Genomic DNA, 26114 nt, shown 5'->3' on the forward strand with positions numbered 1-26114 from the left:
TTGAATAAAGACCGCTAGGGAGGGAGCCAGAACATTGGCCCCTCACTACTGGAGGACCTAACGACTGGTTGCTTTGTGATTTGAACTTGTACCTGGTTACTCTTACCAACTACACTCCTCTTCCTTGTCCTACCGAGTTAACCCCTTGTAGTGATGTTACTTAATTCCCCTTAGTGCTCACAGACCCTGGTTCTTCAGAAACACCAGAACTAACAGGCACCCCGTTGAATAACTTCAGAACAGGCTCAAAATTATTAACCACTTAAGCCCCGGAGGATTTGGCTGCTAAAGGACCAGGGGTTTTTTTGCGATTTTTTACTGCGTGACTTTAACGGACAATTGCGCGGTCGTGCGACGCTGTACCTAAACGAATTTGACGTCCTTTTTTTCCCACAAACAGAGCTTTCTTTTGGTGGTATTTGATCACCTGTGCGATTTTTTGATCACGCGCTATAAACAAAAAAAGAGCGTAAATTTTGCAAAAATAACAATATTTTTCACATTTTTTTATATGAAATTCCCCAAAAAAAAAAGTAAAAATCAAAATTTTTTAACATTTTTCGGCCAATTTGTTTTATGCTACCTATGTTTGGTAAAAAAAATCGCAAAAAGCGTATTTTGATTGGTTTGCGCAAAAGTTATCGCGTTTACTAACAAAGAGAAAGATTTTTGTCATTTTTGGTGTTTTTTTTTTTAACGCGTAATGGCGGCGATCTGCGATTTTTTTTCGGTACTGCGACATTGCGGCGGACAGATCGGACCCTTGACTGACATTTTTGACACTTTTGGGGTTACCAGTGACATTACTGCAGTAATCAGTGCTATACATATGCACTGTTACTGCAAAAATGACACTGGCAGGGAAGGGGTTAACTTTATTGGGAAGGGAGGGGTTAAGTGTGTCCTAGGGGCGTGCTTTCTACTGTGTAGGGACATTGCTATTGGTGTAAAAGCAAAGATCAACCGTTCTACATAGTAGAACGGTCAGATCTTTACTTTTACACAGGGAGAACTGACAGGCAGCTTGTTTACACAAGCTGCTCTGTCTTTCTCCCTTCACAGGAGCGATCGTAGTGTGGCCGGCGGACATCGAGTCCGCCGGTCACACGCACTGACTTGCCTGTGAATGAGCCGCGGCGGGCGCGCGCCTCGGCGGGCGCGCGCCCGCTCGCTATAGGCTCGCAAGTCAGTGACAGGCGAGTGACGTACCGATACGTCACTCTGCCTGGCCGGGGCTGACCGCCGCAGTATATAGTCGTGCGGCGGTCGGCAACCGGTTAATGTAACTTGTGACAGGATGAGACGATGTCACGGTGAAAATGGTTGGTTAAAGGACACAGAGTGTGCACATTGGCTCAGTGCAGGACTATATGGTGTAGATATGGAATGGAGAAAACTGATTTTGCAGCTTTCTCCAGGTTTTGTTATACCTGGATGGGGCTCTGTATTTGGGAGATTCCATAGTGTCTTGGGTGGGACGTAATCTCCAACCCTGTGTCCGGCTTTTGTGGAGGACCAGCAAGGTGTGTGCTCAGGTGCACACAGCTCTTATAATGAAGGTTTAGGAATATCTCAGGGCTCCTAGTTGGAAACTGCTCCACCCAACAAACAGGAGGTCTGTGCATGAGAGTCAGGAGGAATCCAATCCTCTCCAGGATTCAGAGGCTGCAGGTTGCAGCCAGAGTATGTGTGTGTATCTGAGAGTATGTGTGTGTATCTGCAAGAGGCAGTAAACAGCCTGAGGACTAAGGCCAGAGCGGAGCTGTGGATGCTAAAGTAAAGTGGCCTGCACATAAGCACCTATGGTGGGGGTGACATCATAAAGAGCCAGGTGGGCTAGCATTTTCTGTTTGTGTATTTACCGGGAGAAGAACCCCTGCATGGGAAACCGATATGTTACAGACTTTTTATTTGCCTTTTAATAAAAAATATAGTTCCTGACTACTGTGACCACTTGAAAACGCTTCACTTGAAAACGCATCTACCACTAGAGCTTATGGTTCCCCCATGTTACAAACTTTACTGAACAAACATGGCATAACAGTTTAATATGAATAATGTCCTTCCCTTAACCCTAACTATAGTAGTAAAGCTTCCCAGGCATACCTCCATGAGGTGAGAGTCCACCTTGGTATGGATGTCTCCGAAGTCTCCATGCCTTTAGCAGACTGCAGGGCGAAGCAGTCCCAGTACTTCCAACCGTGAGCGGTAACAGAACCAACCACATTGGCTACCAAGGGCTCCCGACCTCAACCTTCCCCCTTTTTTATAGTACAGGTTGGCTGGCTAGGACCAAAAAGGCTGGGAAGTGAGCTTACAAAAGTTAACCCTTTTCTCTGGCCTGGGCCAGCCGCTAACTCACTAGAACCAACATATTTCAACCTGCCTACACTTCATCTATAACATTTTTCCATCTAAATGATTACATTTCTTCTGTTCTCAGCTGCATAAGAGCTAGGCGAGGAGAAGCAGCAGCACAATGATCTTCCCAGAGAATAGCTGTGCAGGAAGGGGAGATGTCAGTGCAAGCCTGATCATTGGATTAGCTCCTAGCACAGCCAAAACACTGATCACATTGTGCTCTCATGTCTAGCGCGGTCAGTTTTTTTTTTTTTTTTTTTTAGGAAAGCAGAGGGACTAGCAGGAACACCAGAGATGTTACACAAAGGAAGCAATACAAATAGAAAAGGATACTTTTTCATTCATGTACATGGTACAGCCAGGGCCAGGTCAAGGGGTGGCCAGGAGGGGCGGCTGCCCTGGGCACTGTGGTATCATGTGAAGAAGGGGGGGGGGCACCACAAAGTGATTGAGGGGGAGGGGATTTGTATTGGAGGGGGGCATTTGAGGGGCAGCAGGGGGTAAGTATTGTTTTAGGAGGGGGAACTGGGGGGTTGGTAATAGTGGTGATTTAGGAGGATTTGTGTTGGAAGGGGGGAAGTAGATTTGTGCTAGGAAGGAGGGGGATTTGAAGTGGGGGGGGGTGTACTACGAGGGAAAATTTTAGGGGTAGAGGATTTGTGCTAGGAGGGGGAATTTTTTTGGGGGGGGGGATATTTGGGGGACGGCGGGCAAGAGGGGGGGGGGTTCAGCAGGTGGGCAGAATGGGTAAGCATGCAGATTAGTGAAAGGATATGCAAAACCACTACACAATCCATTTAAAAGTGCCCTGATTTGTTCTTCAATTATAGGCCAACAAACAGCTTCTTCTATTTTTTTTTTTAGATAAGCACAAATTATACGTAGCACCCTCCTAGCTAGGTGCTAGGTAGGTAAAAGCCTAGTGTCTCCATCTGCTTATCAGGGGAGCCTGATTGTTAGGCCTGTTGCATGTGTCCATGTGTGATTCATCTGGCCTCACTGTCCCCACTGTATCCAATAGGGGAGCCTGTTGGACAGTGGAGAAAACCCAGCCAGTGACACACAGGCTTTTGTAACTATCCCAGTGGGTTGGCACAGACAGTGGTGCATCCTGGGATATGTGACAGGGTGTCTTTGGGCGGGAAGCCAGGTCCCGGGAGGAGGGTGACGGCTGTCTCTCCTCCTGTTTGCTGTGGATGGTGGTCACAGGTGGTCAGCCTTATGGACCAGGAGTGTGGTGCTGAATCCAGAGGTCCAGGAAAGCTGACTGGTGGAGTAGACGGCAGAGCAACTCTGGAATAACAGTGTCCGTGAGTGCGGGAAGCTTGCCAAGGGGTCTGCCCAGGAAGGGGACCACTCCAGTGTATAGAGTCAATGGACGGGTGTCAGCACACACAGGCAGTGGAAGCAAAGGGGGTGCCAAGTTAGAACCCTGAAGAGAATGATCGAAACAGGAACTTTCTAAACTATCTTCACTTCTGTGGCAAGGTGAAGCAGCAGCCTTGCCGCACTCTGCAGTTAGTTGTCCTCAAGATTGTGCATTGTTAGAGTATCCCACTCATCCCTTCTCCCATCCCAGTTCTAAATAAAAACACAAAAACCTATATCCCCTGGACTGATTATTGTTTGAGCCAAGGTCTTTAAATGCTGTTTTGCCTGCTATCGGTTGCTAATGGTAACCCAGGGGACGCGCAAGGTGTAATTGTCAGCAGCCCTCTAGGGGGCAGTGCTACATATAGTACAGGTTCGCCCTAATGTAAACTAAACTCATATTTATGTAAATCCTGTGGTCTGATCATTTATACATGTAAAGGTGGGGAGTCTTCATAGGACTCAGCCCCTGTACACAGGAAACAAAATATGGGACTGTTGGCAGGTATGCTAATGCCTTTGTTGGTGTCTAGACATGTCTTTATCTATTTACAGAAAAAGAGCACCAGTTCTTCCCTCTACAAAGCTAGACTCGTGTCAGGATTTCTGTGACTGCACAAGTTTCTCTTAGGACAACAGCTGCTCTCCCCTCACACCACTCATTCCAAAGTTGGCATGCAGGCAGGTTAAAATGCATTTAGCTAGTTTCCATCCAGCAGCCAACCCAGGCCAGGGAAAGGGTTGTAGCAATTTCAGTCTAGTTCCTGTTTTTTATTTTGCCAGGCCCACCTGTAATATACTGTATATATAGGAGGACCGCTAAGATTGGGGGCAGTAGCAGTAGTAGCAATAGTAGTCGCTGTTCTTGTAGTTTGTTGGTGATTCACCAGAAGGAGACACAGAGAACCACGGACAGCTTATAAGTCATGGAAAATTTCCTATATGTACTCTCACCTTATGGACCTGGGCCACTACTTCATGTTAGTTAGGATAAGGGAAAGGACATTATTCATGCAGTATTATCATGTTGCATTTAAACAGTAAAGTTATGCTAACTATTCTAAGCCTGGCCTGAAGGCTAGCGTGTAGGCAGGGCCGGATTAAGAGCATCATGGGCTTGGTGCTGAGGATTTTGAAGGGCCTTAAGGGCCGTGCCTTGGCATGCACCCAGAGGAGGAAGGGTGCAGCCATGCATGCCTAATTCAACATGGGATGCTGTTTCTGAAGCCCATAAACACATCCATGCATCGGCAACTGTCCCTCCTTGTCCGGCCTTCGTGCTGTGTGGGGAGGTTCTGAGGGAGCTGCCTGGGGAAGCAAGCATAGAAGCCAGACTTCTGTGTTTACAAGTGACAGAAGAGCGGTAACAGTGAATATGGCCAACCCGGGGCCTATATTAAGGTAGGGGCCTGGAGCTGCAGCTCCAATAGCCCCTATGTTAATCTGGCCCTGCGTGTAGGCTGAATCAATGGCTAGTAAAAGGGAGAGATTGAGAAACATTAGGCACCAGTCACTAGTGTCTTTTTAAAGATTTTATTGATCCAAACACACAATGAAAGATGGCTCCCTCGAGCGTTCTTCTAAATTACAAGTCATTTCACACTAACTAGAGTATAAGGGCCAGTTATGTAGTCAGGGACAAAGCACTATAAGATAGGCCATCTTACTATTATCCTTCCTCATTAAAGTAGAAGTTCCCCAAATACTAAAATCTGTAAATCTACTGGCATCCACAATCTAAGACTAACCTATCTAGCCCTGTAAAGAAGAAATCGCTATACATTCCTTTTCTAAAAGCCGCTCCAGTCTAGTCCCCCGCCGAGCTGTTAGCGGTGGCCTCTCTATGTAGGCGGGTGCAGAGGAGGCAGCCGAAAATGGAAGCCCTATAGTAAGTCTATGGGTGACGTCACTTCCCAGGCATTTCCCAGCCATTGTCGGCTGCCTCTTGCACAGAGTTTCCACCGTTGGAGACTGGATGGGAGCGGCTTCAGAAAAGGTATGTATAGCAATTTCTTCTTTACACGGCTAGATAGGTTAGTCTTAAATTGTGGATGCCAGTAGATTCACAGATTTTAGTTTTAGGGTGAACTTCCATTCTAATGTAGTGGTATTTACTTCTCCTATTGCTTTCATTAAAGTTAATAAAAATGTTCCTTTATTTAGCCTAGTGCGTTCTGGCAAGGCTCTTTACAAGCAGTATAAGGGAAGAAAAATGATGTGTTTTAAGGTGTTGCTAATTACTTTGGTATTCTAAAACATGTCAGCCTAAAGCCTCACGCAATGAGAATATCGGATGAATAATCGTCTGTTTTTTTTTTTTTTTTTTTGCATGCTAGTCTCATATATGTAGAGGATACTAAACTTACAAAAATTCTAGTACGACAAAATACAACTTTGGAAGGGATGTAATGTGTTGTATTGTTTTGTAATGCATTCTTTCATTTCTGAATGTGCATTGTCTTGTTCTTCCAATTTTTTTCAGACTAATACTATACTGATAAAAGGAAAATCGTACGATCTGGTATTGTACAAGAAAAATGTTCATGTTTTTCCCTTTGGATAATTTTGGATAAATTGTCGTGATCGGCTCTCGAAATCTGTGCACTAACAATCAGTTTATTGCACAATCATTTCGAAAGAGGCATTTTTTTTTTACTGATTTTCTGATCGTGTGTACTAGGCTTTACTGTGATAAGATCAGTGTTTCCATTGTTCTTTTTGTAGGGCTTGTCCTGGCCCTAATAAAACTCTTTGCTTTGTTACTGGTATGTTGGTGAGTTTTCGGGTCTAGTTAAGGACAGGTCACCACTGAACATGGCTGAAGAACCCAACAAATCAGCAGCTCCTCAGGGTGTCAATGCTACAGAATCCTCAACTGGATTTATTAGCATTGGTAGAAAGTCATAGCTGTCTACAGATTATTTTAATAGCACCTTTAACAGGTAACTACAACATAAAATAATAAAAGGCAATTTTCTATATTGTTTTAGATATGATAGTGGGAGAAATGCACATAGTGTAAATTTCATAAATAGTTCATTCCAAGGCTCAGCCATCAGCTAGTCTCTTGTTACATTGGGTAACATTGAGGACGTTGAAAACTTTTGGAGATACAATCTACACAGTTAAATGCCTTTGTTGCTGGCACTCTCTATTCTGCCACCACCTTATTTTCACTGCTTTGCAATTTGTGGATTTAGAACAGAGCAAATTCTTCTCATCTCGTCAGGCTGAAATTCCTGTAACAGCTTCCAATCAAACTTTATCTAATCCTATGCCAAGATTTTCTGTTTGTCATTTTCTAGCTCTGTCAAAACCAAACAGTAGCTTGTTGTGCAATGCTGTACCATACATGTGGGAGCTATACAGTCCTTCCCTAGGTTCTTGTGTACCCTTACATATCTAAGAGGCTTTGTGGTTTACACTCCCGTCAAACTGAGAAATTCAAATTACATGAAAGAGACGGTCTTTACTGTGAACCGAAGTTCACAACAGACTGCAAACACATCCCACGGTTTAGAAGCAAGTATCATATCCATCTCAATCTTAAGCATAAGAACAGGCTCACAAACTTCACAGTCCTCCCACGGCAAGGCCTCCCACTGCAAAAGCTTTCTGCTTTCCTTCTGATGGGTAGAGATCCACCTGAAGGGGAAATTGGCATGGTTCATTCCCTTAATGTCTGCACCAGTCCCAACCATAAACTGCTAGAATGATCTGCAGAAGCATTTGGATACTTCTAAGGAGCATCTTTCTATTCCGTGCTTTATTCTACAACCTTCCCACAGACCTGGCAGAGGCACATGGCAATGAAATCACACCATATGTTACATACCAGCTCTCAGATCATCCCTCAAACCTCTCACCTCCTACCAGAAAATAGGGTACATTCCTGCACTGCTGGGCAAACAATGGGGACAAGCACATCCACTGAAGTTTCACAATTAAAAGGTCCAGCTTCATAAAATTGTGTTTTTAAATACAGGCATTTACTATTCCCTAATCCCCATCTTAATCTCCATCTAAAAATAACAGTGGTGTAGAAGAGATCCAGAAATTCAGCAATCTGATTATTTTATAATAATGTCAAAATTATAGAAACTGCATTTTGTTGGAAGGTCTGGGCCTAGACACGTTTGTGAATGTGGATTTTGTTACCTTAACCATAAAGCAGGCTGCTGTAGTTCAAGTTCCCTTTACTAAGTGGCAGATTCATACAGTATGTATATATAAATGATCATGTCATAATTTAATACATAGTGCTCCATAGCTCCCCAAAATACAGTGCTGACTGCAACCCTGCACTGTCAGAAACAAAGAAGAGGGAAGGGAGCAAAGAGAGAAAAGGGGAAACTAGGGGAAAGAATCAAGGTTGGGAAAGAGGGTGTGCAGGGCTGTCTTTAATATTGATTGGACCATGGGCAAACATTTCATTGGGCCCTCCTGAATCCACTTATCAACTATTTGTGGGCATTGTGGGCTCAATGGGGAAGCTTCTTTGGGCCCCACATTAATGACTGGGTCCTGGGTAGCTGCCCCTTTTGTGTTAAAGACAGCCCTGAGGGTGTGCATGGTGTGGTGACAAGGTTCTATGTCATGACGATGCAAAGCAAGTTTTAAAAATCGGGAAAGGGCCACACACACCACAGGGCACTTTGCTCATCAGAGTCAATTAGAGGCAAGTGATTTAAATGCCTTTGTAAAGAGAATCCAGGGGCTCCATTGAGCAACGTATTTATCCTGAGTGTCATGGAGATAACATTTCAGGTTTGTCATCCTCATCAAAAAACAAACTTTGGCAACCCATTGCCTAATCTGGGGCACAATGGTAGATTACTAATGTCTAGGTATTGTGAGCATTGAAGCAGCCAAAAAATAAAGCCACGTCTTGGATATTATTAGGCCCTGTAAGGATAGTCATTAAATCCCTTTTGGGTATTAGGGATTATAGTCTCAGTGATCTGTCGTATTTTATCAAAGATCTTTTCCCAGAAAGCCTCAATGTGTGGACAGCTCTACCATGTATGTAACAGCAGGTAGAATGAGCTGGTCATTTAGACTTAAGCATTTCAATAAGGTGGGCAAAAAAGGTGTGTTCCTGCTCGTGTTTCCAGAAACATGTAACAAAAATGCACCAAAGCGGCTATCGCGCTTGCGGTGCCCTTTTTTCTTAATGGCACCCAAAATGCAAGTAGCAGTTGCCAAAACACACATCACAAAATATGTTTGGCTCGCTGGCAAAAAAAAAAAAGGTGCAAGAGCTACTTTGGAGTGTTTGTTGTGTGTACAGCATCGCCTTATGCTGTCACGTGACAAAAATGCAAGAAAAAGGGAACAGTGCAAAAGATGTGAATGCAGCTTTAGTAATTCCTGAGTTGCTTGTTGTCTTGTATGTAATAACTTCAAATTGGTAAACAGAGGGGCTGGGAGCGCTTTTATGCAGCTCTTCATCATTCACCTTTTGATATTGGAAAGTCTTTCTAAAGTCTTTATATGCAGGCAACTGAAAACATATTATAAAATTCTGAAATACTGCATGCCTTCATTATATGACTCCATTGGTGCTTATCTGCCTGTTTTTTTAATTCTCTCTTATCTACGGTGTTAAATATAGCAAAGCACTGAGAACATCTAAAAAACAGAATGCCCAGGGCTCATACGCCCAAACATCTCATAAACCCCCTCCCAAACATCTTCTCTAATATGTTAATGGAGAGATTTAATTAGAAAATAAGTGAATAACACCCACAACCTTTTCTCTTTCCCTAGAGCCTGAGGTTAAGAATTTAAGTTCATTGAGTGCCGGTTCACACTTATGCGCTTGCGCTTGCAATGCGAATTTGCAGTGCGAGTTTCCCTTGTGTTTTTCAATAGTACCAGCGCGATTGTAATGAAAATTTTATTGCGTTGATTATGTTAATTAAGCTCAGGAGGGGTGGAGCTGAGGGGAAAATCAAACAAAAAATAAAAATTCGCACATAAGAATTCGCACATATCTGAACTGATAATGCGAGTCCAGACCGATTTACATTGATGTCTATGGAGACTAAATTCGCAACGCAACTCTGTAAACTCGCACAAGACCCTTTTTATCATCGCATCACATTCGCATCTGGATCGCAACGCATAGATGTGAACGAGCGTCACGAATTCAATGAATTTTGTAAATGCATGCGATTGGAGACTATTTAGAACGCATCGCATTCGCAGTACAAGCGCATAAGTGTGAACCGGCACTGAAACTCCAAATTGTTCTGTAGTTCATTAGAGCTTTGAAGTCAAGTACTCCAAGAAAATTGTTCCCTGAATTTCATTGTGGTTGCAATTTTTAGAATTCAAAATTCATATAAATAAAAAATGTAGTTTACAGTTTATGATGGGTGTTGTTTATGTCAAAAATGATGTATGAAATTTGTGCGGACATATCTGTTTTGCCTTTTAATTAAAAGCTGAACTCCAGTTACACATCTACATATACAGTTGAACTATAGATATGGGAGCCATTTTAACTTTATTTTTGTCAAACATCCAGCTTGTGTATCATAGCTGATGATCAGGAACCATTCTGGATCATTGATGGAGATTGGGCCTGTCAGTGACAGCCTGATCTGACAGCTTAAAGTCACCCATAGTGGAAACCTCTAGCGGTCTTAAGGGGGCGTAGATTTACTTTCCACTGGCATGGGACACTTTGACAGTGTAGACAGAGAGTAGAAGTTACTGGTGGTGACAACTCTGCATAGGTATCCTTCAGTGTAAAACTGTGAAGGTTCAGATTAGCTGCTCCTGGTACAGGAAGAGGTAAGTACATAGAACAAAGGGTTAGTTCTAAACCACCTAGATGAATAAGGGAGAATAAAGGTTTATAGGGGACAAATTAAGTGTCTTGGTGGCCATACACACTTTGAAAACAAGTGACTGACCTCTTCAGATAGGAATTATTGATCTATCTTTGACAACCCATTCAATCGATATGATACGCGATCAAAGTTTAACACTGTAAATTATGATTGATCAATTACTTCTCTATTTCCACCATGTAATCTCATAATCTGATCTCAGGGTGTTGAAAAAGAGTAGAGCCAGCACCCCTGTACTTGGCCCCATCAGTTTTGTATGGGGCCCAGAGACAGAAAGGGAATTCTTTAAATACCTTTGGACACAGTAATCTTACGAGCTGTGGCTCACAGCAAATAAATATTCAGCAGCAGGGGCCAGGGACATAGAGGTAATTACCTACCATTTTTGGGAGCAGGCGGAATAATCCTTTCATTGTCAGGAGCCCAGTCACGGAGGATTACTCTGCCTGGTCTCAACGTTTTAGCTAATTCATGGGCAGTAGTGCATGCTGCGGGAGGGTATAAATGTCTGGGGAGTGGTCTTGTGAGCCCTCTTCCCTCTGGGCTGTGGCCTGGGGTGGGGTGTGTGCACAATCTGTTTGCGTTCCTCAAGCTGCCTTGGTTGTTCACAGAGGGTACAGCACCCAAGGTGGAGAACCAGATGAAGTCATGCTGGAGGCAGATGGAGTCTGCCCTCAGAGAATTCTGGTATTCCTTTGGAAAGAGGATGCCTAAAAAATACCCACTTCAGGCAGCCTGAGCTTTAAAAACAGTGCTGTTGGTGATTGTCTAAAGGTCCTTATTTTTCAATATATATATTTTCAATATATGCACTCATTATGCACTGTAACATCAGGAGTGTGACAGGGTCTGTACCCTAACCAGCTCTACTGGTCCCTATATTTTGCTGTCTCCCCCCATCATCAACATGGTGATAAAAATGTAAAATACCAGTAAAATAAATGTTCTTGCGCTGCTAAATCCTGATATCAAAATGTAACAAATAGAATCAACAGTCAATGTGACTTAATATAGGTAAAAAAGAAAGAAATAGAAAAAGAACTGCAGCTGTGTAGTATATTCAAATTAAAAGAAAAAAAATGAGAATCCAGTTAAAATCCTACTCACATTGGTTCAAAATCATGAATGCATAGAAATATTGCCTCAGCAGCGAAACACGTATGTCCCGGCTGCTCTCTGCATCAATACCTTCGGTCCATGTCTGACTTCATTTGGCTACATCTTCAAGCGTTACGCCACCAACCACAGCACTTTGTCAGGAAGAAAACATTTTTTTTTTCTTTAAAGCAATGTAAGCAGAATTTTAACTGGATTCTAAGCTTTTTACTAAATTGAATATACTACACTATCTGTGGCTAATTATTTTTCTATATGCCATGGAGAGATGTCGCTAGTTATAGTCATCTGTAATCAGAGATTGAACCAGGGTGGATGGCTAACTCGGGAGGAGTATCGGACCATTGTTATTTTTCAAGCGTTTTTGACCAATATTAAGTTATGGGTCTATTATTGTATTATTGTGGTGAGCTGGCTCTACTCTTTTTCAACACCCTGGGATCAGATTATGAGATTACATGGTGGAAATAGAGAAGTAATTGATCAATCATAACTTACAGTCTTAAACTTTGATCGCGTATCATATCGATTGAATGGGTTGTCAAAGATAGATCAATAATTCCTATCTGAAGAGGTCAGTCACTTGTTTTCAAAGTGTGTATGGCCACCAAGACACTTAATTTGTCCCCTATAAACCTTAGATAGATTGGTGGAGGATCACCTTTATATATATAAAGGCTCCCTCTGCCTCCTTACAGTGTCTTACCCGCCGCTGCCACACTGGAGTCTGCATGCGGCACAGGTGGTCGGTCGGGAGAGTCGGGACAAGAAGAATTCTGCTACATCTAGGGAGTGCAGTGACCAACCACTGTATTCTATCTGTTCTGTGATAAATGATAACAGTGACCAACAAACACTCTGACACATGTTCTGTATCTCTCTGTTCTGTAACACAGCCGCCGCGGCCAACCACCCACCCACAGCTGCCCGGTGCCAGCCAGCAACCCAGTCCCACACAGTCCAACCAGCCAGCCACAGACCCTGCCTGAGTCTTCCTCCTGAGTCTTACTGTACCAGCTCTCCAGCCACAGGCCCTGGGCCTGTATGTGGCAGGCCAGCCACCACACAGGGTGCCAGCCAGACAGCCACTACAGGGTGCCAGCCAGACAGCCACCCACCACAGGGTGCAAGCCAGCCACCCACCCACCACACAGGGTGCCAGCCAGTCAGCCACCCACCACAGGGTGCCAGCCAGACAGCCACTACAGAGTGCCAGCCAGACAGCCACCCACCACAGGGTGCCAGCCAGCCACCCACCCACCACACGGTGCCTTCCAGCCAGACAGGCACCCACAACAGTGTGCTAGCCACCACAGGGTGCCAGCCAGCCATTTTGTGTAAGCCTAAATTAGTGTCTGACTCTGACTCTTTCTTTCTTGTTTCAATGGAGATGGATGGAGATAGAAAAATAAAAAGTGTGGTCTGGGAGTATTTCTCTTCTCCATCGCCAGGAAAATCAGTAGCACTGTGCAACACATGCAAAAACAATGTGAGCATGGGATCAATAACTGCAAAAAACAAAAATACGTCTAATCTTTGGGCCCATCTAAGAGTTCATCATCTTGAATTTTATCATGCAGGACAGAAAAAACAAAATGAATCACAAGGTGAATCATCCCTATCCCAGGCAACAATAACAGATATGTTTCAGAAAAAAAACAGTTGGCTAAAATCTGATGGAAGATCACAACTGCTGGACAGAGTAATCACTGAGATGATGGTCACTGATAACCAGCCATTTACAATGTGTCTGACTCTAGATTTAAGCAGTTGATGTCCATAGTTGAGCTAAGGTACACACTAAAGAGTGACAAGTTTTATCGAACTGAAATGCTGCAAAAGATTCACCAAAAGGTCGTTGACAAAGTTAAGACTATGCTGCAACCAGGGAATGCTGGCAACTCACTCTCATTCACAACAGACTGCTGGTCAGGACAAACAGAATCACAAATGAGTCTTACATGCCACTACATTGACAGCGAATGGACAAGAAAGCATTTAGGTGTTGAATACAAAAGTGATGCAAGGATCCCACACTGGGGAGTACATTAAAGAAGTATTTCTAGGCATGCTAGAAGAATGAGGAATCAGCAAAGACCTGCTGGACATTATTACCATGCTGAAGAAGTTTGCAGGCCATTTCCACCATTCTCTTCTTCCCAAGCAGCGACTGGGGTGCATTCAGGAAGACCTTGGCCTACCCAAAAACAACCTGACACAGGCTGTTCCAACGCGATGGAACTCAACGCTACACATGTTACAGAGGATGCTGGAGCAGAAGCGAGCTCTCACTATATATTCTGGTGAATATGGACTTGGAGGACATTCTTGCCCTACTGCAGATCAGTGGGAGCTAGTAGGCAACATTACCCATTGAGGAAGTGACACTGGAGGTGAGTCATTACGACTCATCTGTTTCCTCTGTGATCCCATGTGTGAGAGTCCTGAAGATGCTTCTTCAACAGAATGAAGGACCCAACACATGTGGCATCAAAGCATGTAGGCAGGCCATGAGGGACAGCCTCACCAAAAGGTTTGAGAAGCATGAGGAAAATACAGTAAATCCCGCTACATCGCGGTTCAGTTTTTGCGGTCCCGGTAATTCGCGGGTTTTTTTGTAATGTTATTTTACTATATAAATCATTAAAAATGAAAGATTTTTGTGTTTTTCATAGCTCTTGCTCTGTCTCTAAGTATCTTTTATGTGTTTAAATGAGTTTCTATTGTTTTAAAAGTGTGTTTAAAGACCTTAAAATGCTTCTACACGTACAGTGACAGCAAAAAAATCATGCCTACAATGCATTTTAATAGGGTTTTTCTATTTCGCGGAATTTCACTTTTCGCGGCTGGGTCCGGAACGTAACCCGCGCAATGGAGGGGGGTTTACTGTAAAACTGTTGTGCTTGCATGTCTTTTGGATCCTCGATACAAGAACCATCCTTTCTCTTCTGATGATGTATTGGCCAAGACAAAGCAATGGCTGACAGAAGATATTCAACAGAAGGTGCAGGAGGTTTCTACTGATGAAAAGAAAAGTCAAAGACAAGAAGAGAAGGTTTCTGATGTGGAAGAGCAGGATGCAGGAGAAAAATGTCCCAAAAGACAACGGACAGAAGAGAAAATTCATTGTGGTCAAATAGATGCAATGTTCAGCGTTTTATTGGGGCCTCATGCAGAGGATTCATCAGAATCTGCAATAATGAGCCTGGATGATGAACTTCATCTCTATTTGAAGGAACCAGTAATTGACAGAAGAAGTGATCCTCTTCAGTGGTGGAAAGAAAAAGACGCACGCTACAAAAGACTTGCTTCTCATGCTAGAAGTTACCTTTCTGCTCCTCCTTCCTCAGTACCAAGTGAGCGTGTTTTTAGTGAAGTGGCAGCAATTTATGAAAAGAAAAGAAGCCGTTTAACTGTTGAACATGCTGAAATGTTATGCTTTATGCACTATAATATTGTTCTACTTAACTGGGAGTATTGATTTGAAAGTGTAGCTAGTCTATAGTAGTGTCTGTCCTCCAGTCCACTGAGTCTGTCCAATCCACTGTCTAGCTTGCGTCTATCTATTTTTTCTAACAATTTTGCACTGACTGCGCTGCACTGCAGTCAGTGCAAAAGTGATAGAAAAAAAAATAGAGATAGACAGTGGATTGGAGTCAGTGCCAGTGGACTACTGCTGCAGTAGAACGCCACTCACTGCAGAAATAATTTTAAATCACTACTGCAGTAGTGATTTAAAATTATTCCAGTGAGTGAGTGCCCTACTTCAGCGGTAGTACTCAGCCCAATCCACTGTGTAGCTGTTGCCTTGCTTTTCTTTTAGCAGTATTGCACTGACTGCAGTAGTTGCAAGTAGTTGCAGTGAGTGCCATACTGCCATACTGCAGTGCAGATAGTCCTCCACTGACTCCAATCCAATCCACTGTGACATGTGTAGCTGTTGCCTACTTGCCTTGCTTTTCTTCTAGCAGTATTGCACTGACTGCAGTAGTTGCAGTCAGTGCCATACTGCACACAGAGGTAGTCCTTCATTGACTCAGAGTCCAGTCCAGTCCAATCCACTGTGACATGTGTAGCTGTTGCCTTGCTCTTTTTATAGCAGTTGTGCAGTGTGTATGTGTATTTTATTGTGTAGCTGTTGTTGTTGCCTAGTTTTTTTCCTAGCAGTTTTGCGCTGAATGCACTGCAGTAGTGAATTAAAATTTTTATTTTGCAGTGAGTGAGTCCACTACTGCAGCACTTTATTATACATAATGCACAATCAGATGATGTGAAATGCTAAATGTCCAACTCCTTGCAATTTAAGTTTTCCTATCAGTTTTTATGCAGTTAAGGTGTGAAGAACGAGCACTTAATATTAAAAATTTTAATAAATACAGATTAACATGTTTGTTAAGAGATTTGTGTAGAAATTTGTGTTTTTTTGGGAAACTGTTACATCTGTGAAAATATCGGCCAATATCGGCCGATAGAATAATCCTCCTGTTGGGTCACCTCCTTGCGGCTATTGCCTCTATCTTGCCTCCCTTCACATGTGGTGTTTGGCTTCTCTGTTCTCCTATGATAGGGGATAGGGGATTATTCTATGTAAAGAGGAGTTATCGGTTTCAAAGGAGATATACCCGTTTTTGAGACCGCTTGCAGTGGGAGTGGTACTGCAGAAGGATAGCCATATCCGCCAGGAGGGACGTACCTGGACCTGGAGAGGGTCTCCTAAAGCACGCTTGCTCTTAGTGTCGTAAGGCATATAGGACCCACATCTTCTGGTGAGTTTGCAATTTACCCGTTTTTCCACGGTGAAGGGAAGAAGGAAAGGAGCACCTGCACTTTATTATTTACCTACAAATATTCTTTGGACTTTTTTTCACCTAAAAGTCACATTTTGTGGTGGATGTTACCGTATTATGGACTATCTGTCATCTATTTAGTATTACGGTTGTGCACATGAAAATTAATCATTTATTATTTATCGATTGTTTATATATATTGTTATAGCTTTCACCACATGTAGCACAGTATTCACACCAATTATTTTATTAGCACTATTTATAGAGTGATTTTACAGAGTTATTATACCCTTATTTGACACATTTTCAGCAAGCGCTATAGGTAATCACCTACTTTGATTACTACTTTTCACTTCTAGCACTAGCACTTTACTATAGCAGCTGCAATTTATTTATTCACTTCATTAATTTATATTTATTCTAATAATATCACTAGGTCCAATAACACCTTTATAGGTTCGTTTTTTTGGCGCGGGTATATATTTTTTTTCCATCTCCTGTACATGCCCGCAGCCCCTGCATCAATTTGTAACAATGAAAATACATCCTGCACATCAAATATTTACATTATGATTCATAACATTAGCAAAATTACAGTTATGATTAGCAACAAACATCATTTTATGGTCAGGGGTCACCACAACATGAGATACTCTATTAAAGGGTCGCAGCATCAGGAAGGTTGAGAACCACTGCCTTATAAATCCTAAAGGATTTATTTCAACATTTCATTCTATTTTATTTTGGATACATTTTTATTCATTTTGTTTCACGTTGACTGTTTGTGACACTTTGTTAGCAGGATTTACCAGCACAAGCACATGTATTTTAGTGGTGGTTATATTGGTGTGGGAGCGCATTCAGTGGTTGCAGCAGCTAGTAGGCATCCTTTTCATTTGTTAGAGGGGTAGCGCACATTAATTATTTGTTAGTGTATCCAAAAATTTAAAATAAATCCTCCTGTTTTCATAACATACCTTATTTTGGACCCAGTGACATCATCACAGGATCTTTGTTCTTCTCTATGAAATGCAGGGAGATTATGGCAGGTGGGAGGGGCCGGCGGAATCCTGTACATAGCTTCCTAAAGACATCATAGTACCCTGCCTCTTAATAGCACGCTGGCTCTTGGGAGGAGTTATAAAAATATCAAAATGCCTTGAGTGCATGTAATTCTGGAGGAATGGGCAGGCTGCACCTTACAAATTGCCCTAGGTAACATCAACATGCGATGCCGAGCCTCCACGATTGAATGAAGTGAAATCCAACGAATAAAAGGGGCAGGCCAGGGACAGATGGACTGGGGAATGAAGGGCTAAATGATGCTGAATATCCTCCAGTCACAAAATGAGGCAGGCTCTATATAACTTGCTGCATCTTCTAATGCACACTGTCTAAAGCACACAGTGTGCAGTGAAATCAGAGTAGGAAATTTCAGAAGAGGAGAGGAGTCTGTACAATAATGCAAGACTGGTGAGGCTGGAATTCCACTTTAAGGGAGCTGGTTAGTGGTGAAATTACCAAAAGAACTGGCATAGCAGCCCCTTGGGAGGCTGGGTGTGAAAATAATAGCCTCACCCACCTCACCCAATCCCCAAGTGGGGTGACTATTTAAGATCCTTGATCACAGTGTGAAGCTTCTGTCTGCTCTTACGAATGTTACTTAAGTTTCTAATTAGTACATGACAAAGTTTCCTCCAGCAATCCCTTTACATATTACACAGAAATAGTATGAAATATAGTTGTACTGTGTCTTTAACCACTTAAGCCCCGGAAGATTTTACCCCCTTCCTGACCAGGCCCTATTTTGCGATTCTGCACTGCGTGAATTTAACGGACAATTGCGCGGTTGTGCGACGCTGTATCTAAACGAATTTGGCGTCCTTTTTTTCCCACAAACAGAGCTTTCTTTTGCTGGTATTTGATCACCTGTGCGATTTTTGGATCATGCGCTTTAAACAAAAAAAGGGCGTAAATTTTGCAAAAATAGCAATATTTTTCACATTTTTTTATATGAAATTCCCCCCCAAAAAAATGTAAAAATCAAAATTTTTTAACTTTTTCGGCCAATTTGTTTTATGCTACATATGTTTGGTAAAAAAAAAAATCGCAAAAAGCGTATTTTGATTAGTTTGCGCAAAAGTTATTGCGTTTACTAACAAAGGGAAAGATTTTTGTCATTTTTGTTGTTGTTTTTTTAAACGCGTAATGGCGGCGATCTGCGATTTTCTTTGCGGTACTGCGACATTGCGGCGGACAGATCGGACCCTTGACTGACATTTTTGACACTTTTGGGGTTACCAGTGACATTTCTACAGTAATCAGTGCTATACATATGCACTGTTACTGTAAATACACTGGCAGTGAAGGGGTTAACTTTTTTTGAAAGGGAGGGGCTGTGTGTGTCCCTAGGGGCGTGCTTTCTACTGTGATTGGCTGTGGCTTCAGATGTATGAACAGTGATCAACGGTTCTACATAGTAGAACCGTATGATCATCCTTCATACACAGGGGAGAATGACAGGCAGCTTGTTTACACAAGCCGCCTGACTTTCTCCCTCTCCCCCGACGGTCACACGCGCGGGGGGGTGCGTGACCGCGCGGGAGCGCGCCTCCGGCGGCGTGCGCTCGCTCCCTATAGCCTCACAGGCTAGCGACGTAGACCTACGTCGCTTTGCCTGTGAGGGGCTGACTGCTGACTGTTCGGCGTTAGGCAGTCGGCAAGTGGTTAAACGAGAATTTCGTCTTTGGGAACACGTTAAATGTTCCATCTGTTTTCAGGGTGGAATATGTAAGATGTTCCCAGTGCTGCAGCCGCTCCTCGCTGCCCCCCCTCCCTGTGGCAGCTGTAGGGGGAGAAGTTCCCTGTACTAGCTGCCACTGTTTGGGGTGCCACTTCATCCCTTTCAAACCAAACACATTTTAATTACACAGGTTCGGGGGCTAATTTAATGCAGGTAAAGCACTAAGTGGATTTAACCACTTCTGGACCGGTAGATTTTCCCCCTAATGACCAGGCCATTTTTTTGCGATACGGCACTATATTATTTTAACTGACAAGTGCGCAGTAATGCGACGCTGTACCCAAATAAAACTAATCTCCTTTTTTTCCCCACAAATAGAGCTTTCTTATGGTGTTATTTAATCACCTCTGCTATTTTTATTTTTGCGCTATAAACAAAAAAAGAGTGACATTTCTAAACAAAAAATAATATTGTTTACTTTCTGCTTTATAACATTCCAAATAAAAAAAAAGGTAAAAACCAAATGTTTTCATTATTGATTGGTTTGCGCAAAAGTTATCGCAGATTGGACACCTGATTGACATTTTTGACACTTTTGGTAGGACCAGTGACATTACTACAGTAATCAGTGCTAAAAATACGCACTGTTACTGTACCAATGACACTGGCAGGGAACGGGTTAATACCAAGGGCGTGCAAAGGGTCCCTAGGGGGTGCTTTCTAACTGTGGGGGGGGGGCTTGCTGCAGGAACACAGAGACCTATGTTCCTAAATAAGAGGAACACAGGGTCCTTGTGTTCATAACTGACAGAACAGCGGTCTGCCATGTTTACAACAGCAGACCGCTGTTCTGTCTCCATGGGGAGCGATCGCAGGTGCCCGGTCCCCCTGTAGCCAATCCGTGCCTGCACACGCCCCCACTAGCGGACCCGCGAAATGACATATGGTTACGTCGTTTCGCAAGTCAGAGCCGACTTGCTGCAGTATATGTACTGCTGGAGGTCAGAAAGTGATTTATTACCACCTTAGTCAGCCACACAACCTGTGTAAATAATATGTGTTCGGTTTTAAAGGTATGAGGTGGCAACCCTAGGCTTCACCTACACGGGCGCGTCATTCATGCACAGAGCTCTGGGTCTGAATAAACTACAAGCCCCAACATCCTTAGCAGCTTTCGGCTTGTAGTTCTCAATGAACTACCATGGCGTTGTGGTAGTTCATTGAGTCTTCCTGTCAGGGAGTATTGGCTTACCTGTATGGGATGTACGGGTAAACCAATACACTGACAGTGTACAGGAGTCCTGCATGGCATCAGTGACCTCTAGTGCATTACTGTCCAGGCTTCTGCAACACAAAATAATAAATGCTGATTTTTTTCCATGCAAAAAAATATGCATTTATTATTATTATTTTATTTTTTTTTAAGTGAATATATCCTTTCAGGCTCGGTTCACACTACGTCGCTCCGACTTAGGGGGTGACCTGTGAAGTCGCGTACAGCACGACTTCGGCACGACTTGCACGGACTTCATAAAATGAATGTCTATGCAAGTCGCCTCCAGGTCGCCCCAAAGTAGTACAGGACCCTTTTTCTAAGTCGGAGCGACTTGTGTTGCTCCTATTAGAACGGGTCCTGTGCTAATCAATGGGAGCGTGACGGACCAGGCTGACAAGTCGCGGTCCAAGTCGGACTAGTGTGAATGCGGTCTAAAGCTGTGTAAATCAAAAAATATATCAATACATTAAAATGTAGCCACTTAAAGTGATAGTAAAGTCTCATTTAAAAAATAAAATAAAATAACAAACATGTTATACTTACCTGCTCTGTGCAGTTTATTTTGCACAAACTGGCCCGGATCCTCCTCTTCTCGGGTCCCTCTTCTGTGCTCCAGGACCCTCACCCCTGTTTAGTACCCCCATAGCAGGCAGCTTGCTGTGGGGGCACCCGAGCCGAGTCACAGCTCCGTGTATCCATTCAGACATGGAGCCGCAACACGGCCCCGCCCCCTCTCTCACTTGATTGCCAGTTCCGGGCAGCAGATAAACTCCTGCAACATCGCTGGCTAAAGATGGGCTCAGGTAAGTATTAGGGGGGTTGCTGCACACAGAAGTTTTTTTTATTTTAATGCAAAGAATGCATGAAGATGGAAAAAAAACCTTCTGTCTATACAATCTCTTTAGAGCCGGTTCACACTACTCCGACTTGGGACACGACTTTTGTGCCCTCAAGTCGCCCCAAGTCTCTTGTCATCACAAATTCAAAGTAAATGAATGAGACCCCATTCACACTAGCGCGACTTGTCAGGCGACTTGGTCGCCTGACAAGTCGCGGTAGGTCGCCTGCAATAGATTAGCACAGGACCCGTTCTAATAGGAGCGACACAAGTCGCTCTGACTTAGAAAAAGGGTCCTGTACTACTTTGGGGCGACCTGGAGGCGACTTGCATTTACTTCAATTATATGAAGTCCGTGCACGTCGCGCCGAGGTCGCGGTGCATGCTGTGCACCGCAACTTCACAGGTCGCCCCAGCAAGTCGTGTCGCCCCTGTGTGAATGGGCGCCTAATATGCACTACTGAAGTCGCTCCGACTTCAGAAAAGGTTCCTGTACTACCTCTATCCGACTTGTGCACATAGACTTCAATGGGAGTCGCCTCTAAGTCGGATCCTTATCTATTTTCAAGCGACTTGTTATCAGAATTTCCAGGAAGAAGAAAAAGATTACCCAGGCATTCCCCACAGACAAAGTCGCCTATCATTTAAGTCTCTTCAAAGTAGTGCACAAGTCTCTTACAAGTCTCTTCCAAGTCTCTAAACAAGTCTCTTCAAAGTCACGCTCCTTCATGGAGCCACTTTCTGGTCATGGTAGTGTGAACCGGCTCTTAAGGTCCATTCACACTATTTTAATGCAAAGAATGCATGAAGATGAAAAAAAACCTTCTGTCTATACAATCCCTTTAGAGCCGGTTCACACTACTCCGACTTGGGACACGACTTTTGTGCCCTCAAGTCGCCCCAAGTCTCTTGTCATCACAAATTCAAAGTAAATGAATGAGACCCCATTCACACTAGCGCGACTTGTCAGGCGACTTGGTCGCCTGACAAGTCGTGGGCGGTCGCTCGCTCGCCATTGAATAGTACAGGACCCGTTCTAATAGGAGCGACACAAGTCGCTCCGACTTAGAAAAAGGGTCCTGTACTACTTTGGGGCGACCTGGAGGCGACTTGCATTGACTTCAATTATATGAAGTCCGTGCAAGTCGCGCCGAGTCACGCTGTGCACCGCGACTTCACAGGTCGCCCCACAAAATCCTGTCGCGCCAGTCTGAATGGGCTGTCAAAGTGACTAAACAAATTATACTATTACAAAACAATTCTAAACATAACTACGGTGGGTTTCACCACCGTTGCAAGGTTGGAATCGCATAAATAAAATTTTGTATTACCTTAAGTAAATTCCACCACCACTCGATGTAATGAAAAAATCAAATAAAGTTCAAACAAGTAATACTAACATATTCAGGGGAGTTCCGACACCACTCCAGTACTTGGCACTAATCCATCCACATGAAGATTATGTGAGTTCCACCACTACCGAACCATGCAGGCTCTTACTGGTTCAGACCCGAAATTATAGGTGGTCTGAGTAGTGCTCTGGATCAGGGGTCTCACTCCAATCATGGCTGACCCCAGGGCACACCAGCAAGGATTACAGCAAGATGTTTCAGAAGCATTTGGAAACCACAGGGCACTTTAGCAGGGATTGAATATATACTCCTCTCCTCCGTCACGCATGTTAATCCAGCAAAAGAAAAAAAACGCAATATAGTGCAACCTGTTGGTTTTTATTAGATCAATATACTGTGTCTACCCACATAAGATAGCTTCACAATAGCATGAAATGATTCCAGCAACGCTGCCACCTCCTTAGCTAACTTTGCCTCTTGTGTATTATTTGCAGCAAATATTTTTTTTCTTATTGCATTTATGAAAGAAAGTAACAAGCCAGTGTGCAATCAAGAATAGAGGACAATTAGTCATTTCCTAAAATACAAAGGCCAAGCCTGATCCGCCCTGATGAAACTATTAGAAGGAATTCATGATTGTTTCCTATCTTCCTGTATTACTTCTCATGTCGTAATGCAGCCCACACAAGTTCAATAAACATCAAGAGACACTTGTATTAACTTCAGGCAGCCTGAGTCTCTTGAGGAATAGAACAGTCAAGGGCAGGCAATGCTGGGACTTGTAGTCCTACAGCAGCTATAAATCTATAGGCTTTATGCGGTACACTGTTCGCCCAGGACATGCCCCCATTCTTATACAGTAATGCCTAGTATACGCAATGAGAAAATCAGACAAAAAATACTGCTTTTAGAGCGATCGTCCGATAATCTGATCGTTAGTACACAGCTTTCGAGAGCCGATCACGACAGTTAATGCGAAATTATCTGAAGGGACAAGCACAACATTTTTTCTTGCACAATAAAAGAATGAATGATTTTTGTTTAATCAGTGCAGCATTTGTTTGTAAAAAAATTGAGTAACCAAGACCATGCATGCTTGGAAACAAAAGAATATATTGCAATGCAATACATACATACAATACATTATATCATCATGGGAAGTTGTATTCTGTCTTACTGTCTCATTATCGTAACTCTAGCAACCTATTTGTTTTCTATATGAGACGAGTGATAATTATTCTGAGTAATCATTCTGGTTAAGGCCCTTTCAACATGGGGTAGACTTCGCCAGCTCAGCGGGGAACCTGTCCGCTGATCCCCACTGAGCAGGCAGATGTCTGTGTGCACCCTGCTTATGCAGAGCGGACACAGGCACAGCCTGCTCACCTCTATGGGCGGTTAGACGTACATGGACCACATGTCTGTTTATACCCAACTGCCAACTGATCCCCTAGATGGAAGGGGAAGGGATCCCCATCCATTTTTTTCTAGCGGATCGGATTGGGTTGGAATGTCAGCGGGTGTAAACGGACACATGTCCTTTTACATCTGCTGCTCCATAGAGAATATTAGAGCGTCCGATTGGGTCCACTTAAAATAACAAAAGCTGCAGGCAAACCTGCTTAGTCCACCCCTGTGAAAGAGGCCCTATTCTCCATTCACACCTAAGCATACTGCAGCAATATCTGTTGCACCGCAATTTTTTTAGCTTTCTTGTGGCACGTTTTTGAAGTGGCACCATTCATTTCAATGGGCCTCCCTCTGCTCCAAAAATGCGCCAAAGAAGCTCGACATTCGTGGCAAAATCGCACAGTGTTTTGGGTGCCATTAAGAAATAATGGCATCGCAAACGCATCCTGTGTTTTGCCGCAATTCTGGAATCGTGGACAGAATTGCGCGATTCTGCCCATGATTACAGTACGCTCAGGTGTGAATGGAGCCTAAGACATATATATTCAATTGGTCACACCCAATCTTAGTCAAGGTACTCTCTTCTGATTCCTTTTAACATTTTTTTTACATAGTGCCATACATTTTTATTTATACAGTATATATATATATATATATATATATATATATAAATATATATATATATATATATATATTTTTTTTTTTTTTTTTCCTTTTTGGTAATGTGTTGAAATTGCATATACGGTATAGTGTTCAATAGATTTCCCTTGCTGTTGGAGAACTACAATTTTCACGCTTTGCCAGTCTTTAGCCAGCATGTCTTCATTGAAATTGTAGAACCCCAGCATCTGGAGATGCATGGAATTTCTAATATTAATAATTATAAGTAAATACACAATTATGGCTCTTTCATTAATTCTCCTTACCTGGGCATGCCTGTGGGTAGTCATAACAGCAATCCATGGCAGACTGGCACAGCTGGTCACAGTAACATGTTCCATGGGTCCTGTCCATCCTCCAGCCCTGGCTAATACATGTTGAATCTCTACCTTTACAGCACTTCCCAGCCTCCAAACACCCAGCCTCAGCCAGACCAAGGAGTGCCATCAGACCCAGCACAATCATCCAGACACATCTGCTTCTGTTGGTGCCCAGATCCATCACTGCACAACCACTCACAGTCCAGGCTGATAGAAATCTTCTCCTACTGAGCTGCCTGCATTGACATTGCTGCTGCTGGGCTCACTTCTCTCCAATGGGTTCCTGCTGACTTTATCCACTAATAGCTGTCATATTAATTAAAACCTAAAAGTATTGCCTGAGGTTCTCAGAGGGGAGCTTTGGCTTGTCCCTCCCTGGTCATCCAAGCATCAGGAGTAAATAGCTGCAGAAAGAAGGAGTTGCAGTAAATGAATAGAAATGGATGTAGAGAGTGCTTAACGCAGGTGATGCAGCTTCCCTATACAGTGACAGCAAGCAGAGAGCGAGCAGAGTCCACAACTGTCCCCTCCCAGACTTCACACAGCCTGCAGGAATGTCAGTGTTTGGCTGTTCCCCAGTACAGAGGGGATGTTGCTGTGTGCGCAGCAATGGGATGAGCACAAGCACACATACCATCTCCCCTCCATCTAAATCATTCACCAGCCAGCCCTAAATACTGTATATTTACATTTCTTTATATGTTCTATCATGTCTGTTATATTTACTATATGATGATTTTTTTTTCTGATAGTAGCTCTTGGCTAAGCAACACTCCCTGGAATCCATAAAGAGTGTCAAAGATACTCTTTAGAAACCCATCTCGTGATAGAGAAGTTGGGAAAATAATGAAAACATATCAAATATCCTTAAGGTAAAAAAAAACTTCTGTGTCACAACAGAATACCCCCCTGCCCCCCCCCCTTATACTTACCTGAGCCCATTCCTGATCCAGCACTGTGCATGAGAGCCATTGGCTCCTGCTGCTATCAATCAAATCCTGTGATGACCCAGACAGGGTG

At 43.3% G+C, this 26114-nt stretch overlaps 1 protein-coding gene across 1 annotated transcript in view; it reads right to left on the reverse strand.

Annotated features, from left to right (window-relative positions):
• SBSPON (somatomedin B and thrombospondin type 1 domain containing) overlaps positions 1 to 25641 on the reverse strand; it is a 40879-nt gene extending 15238 nt beyond the window's left edge. Inside the window, exon 1 of the mRNA XM_082257495.1 lies at positions 25041 to 25641. Coding sequence (XP_082113621.1) covers positions 25041 to 25275 — 235 coding nt within the window. The 5' untranslated portion in view covers positions 25276 to 25641. The remainder of the gene's footprint in view (positions 1 to 25040) is intronic.
• Positions 25642 to 26114: the final 473 nt, after the last annotated feature.

Source organism: Pelophylax lessonae (genome assembly GCF_965119305.1).
Source record: "Pelophylax lessonae genome assembly, chromosome: 5".
In the NCBI taxonomy this organism is placed as follows: domain Eukaryota; kingdom Metazoa; phylum Chordata; class Amphibia; order Anura; family Ranidae; genus Pelophylax; species Pelophylax lessonae.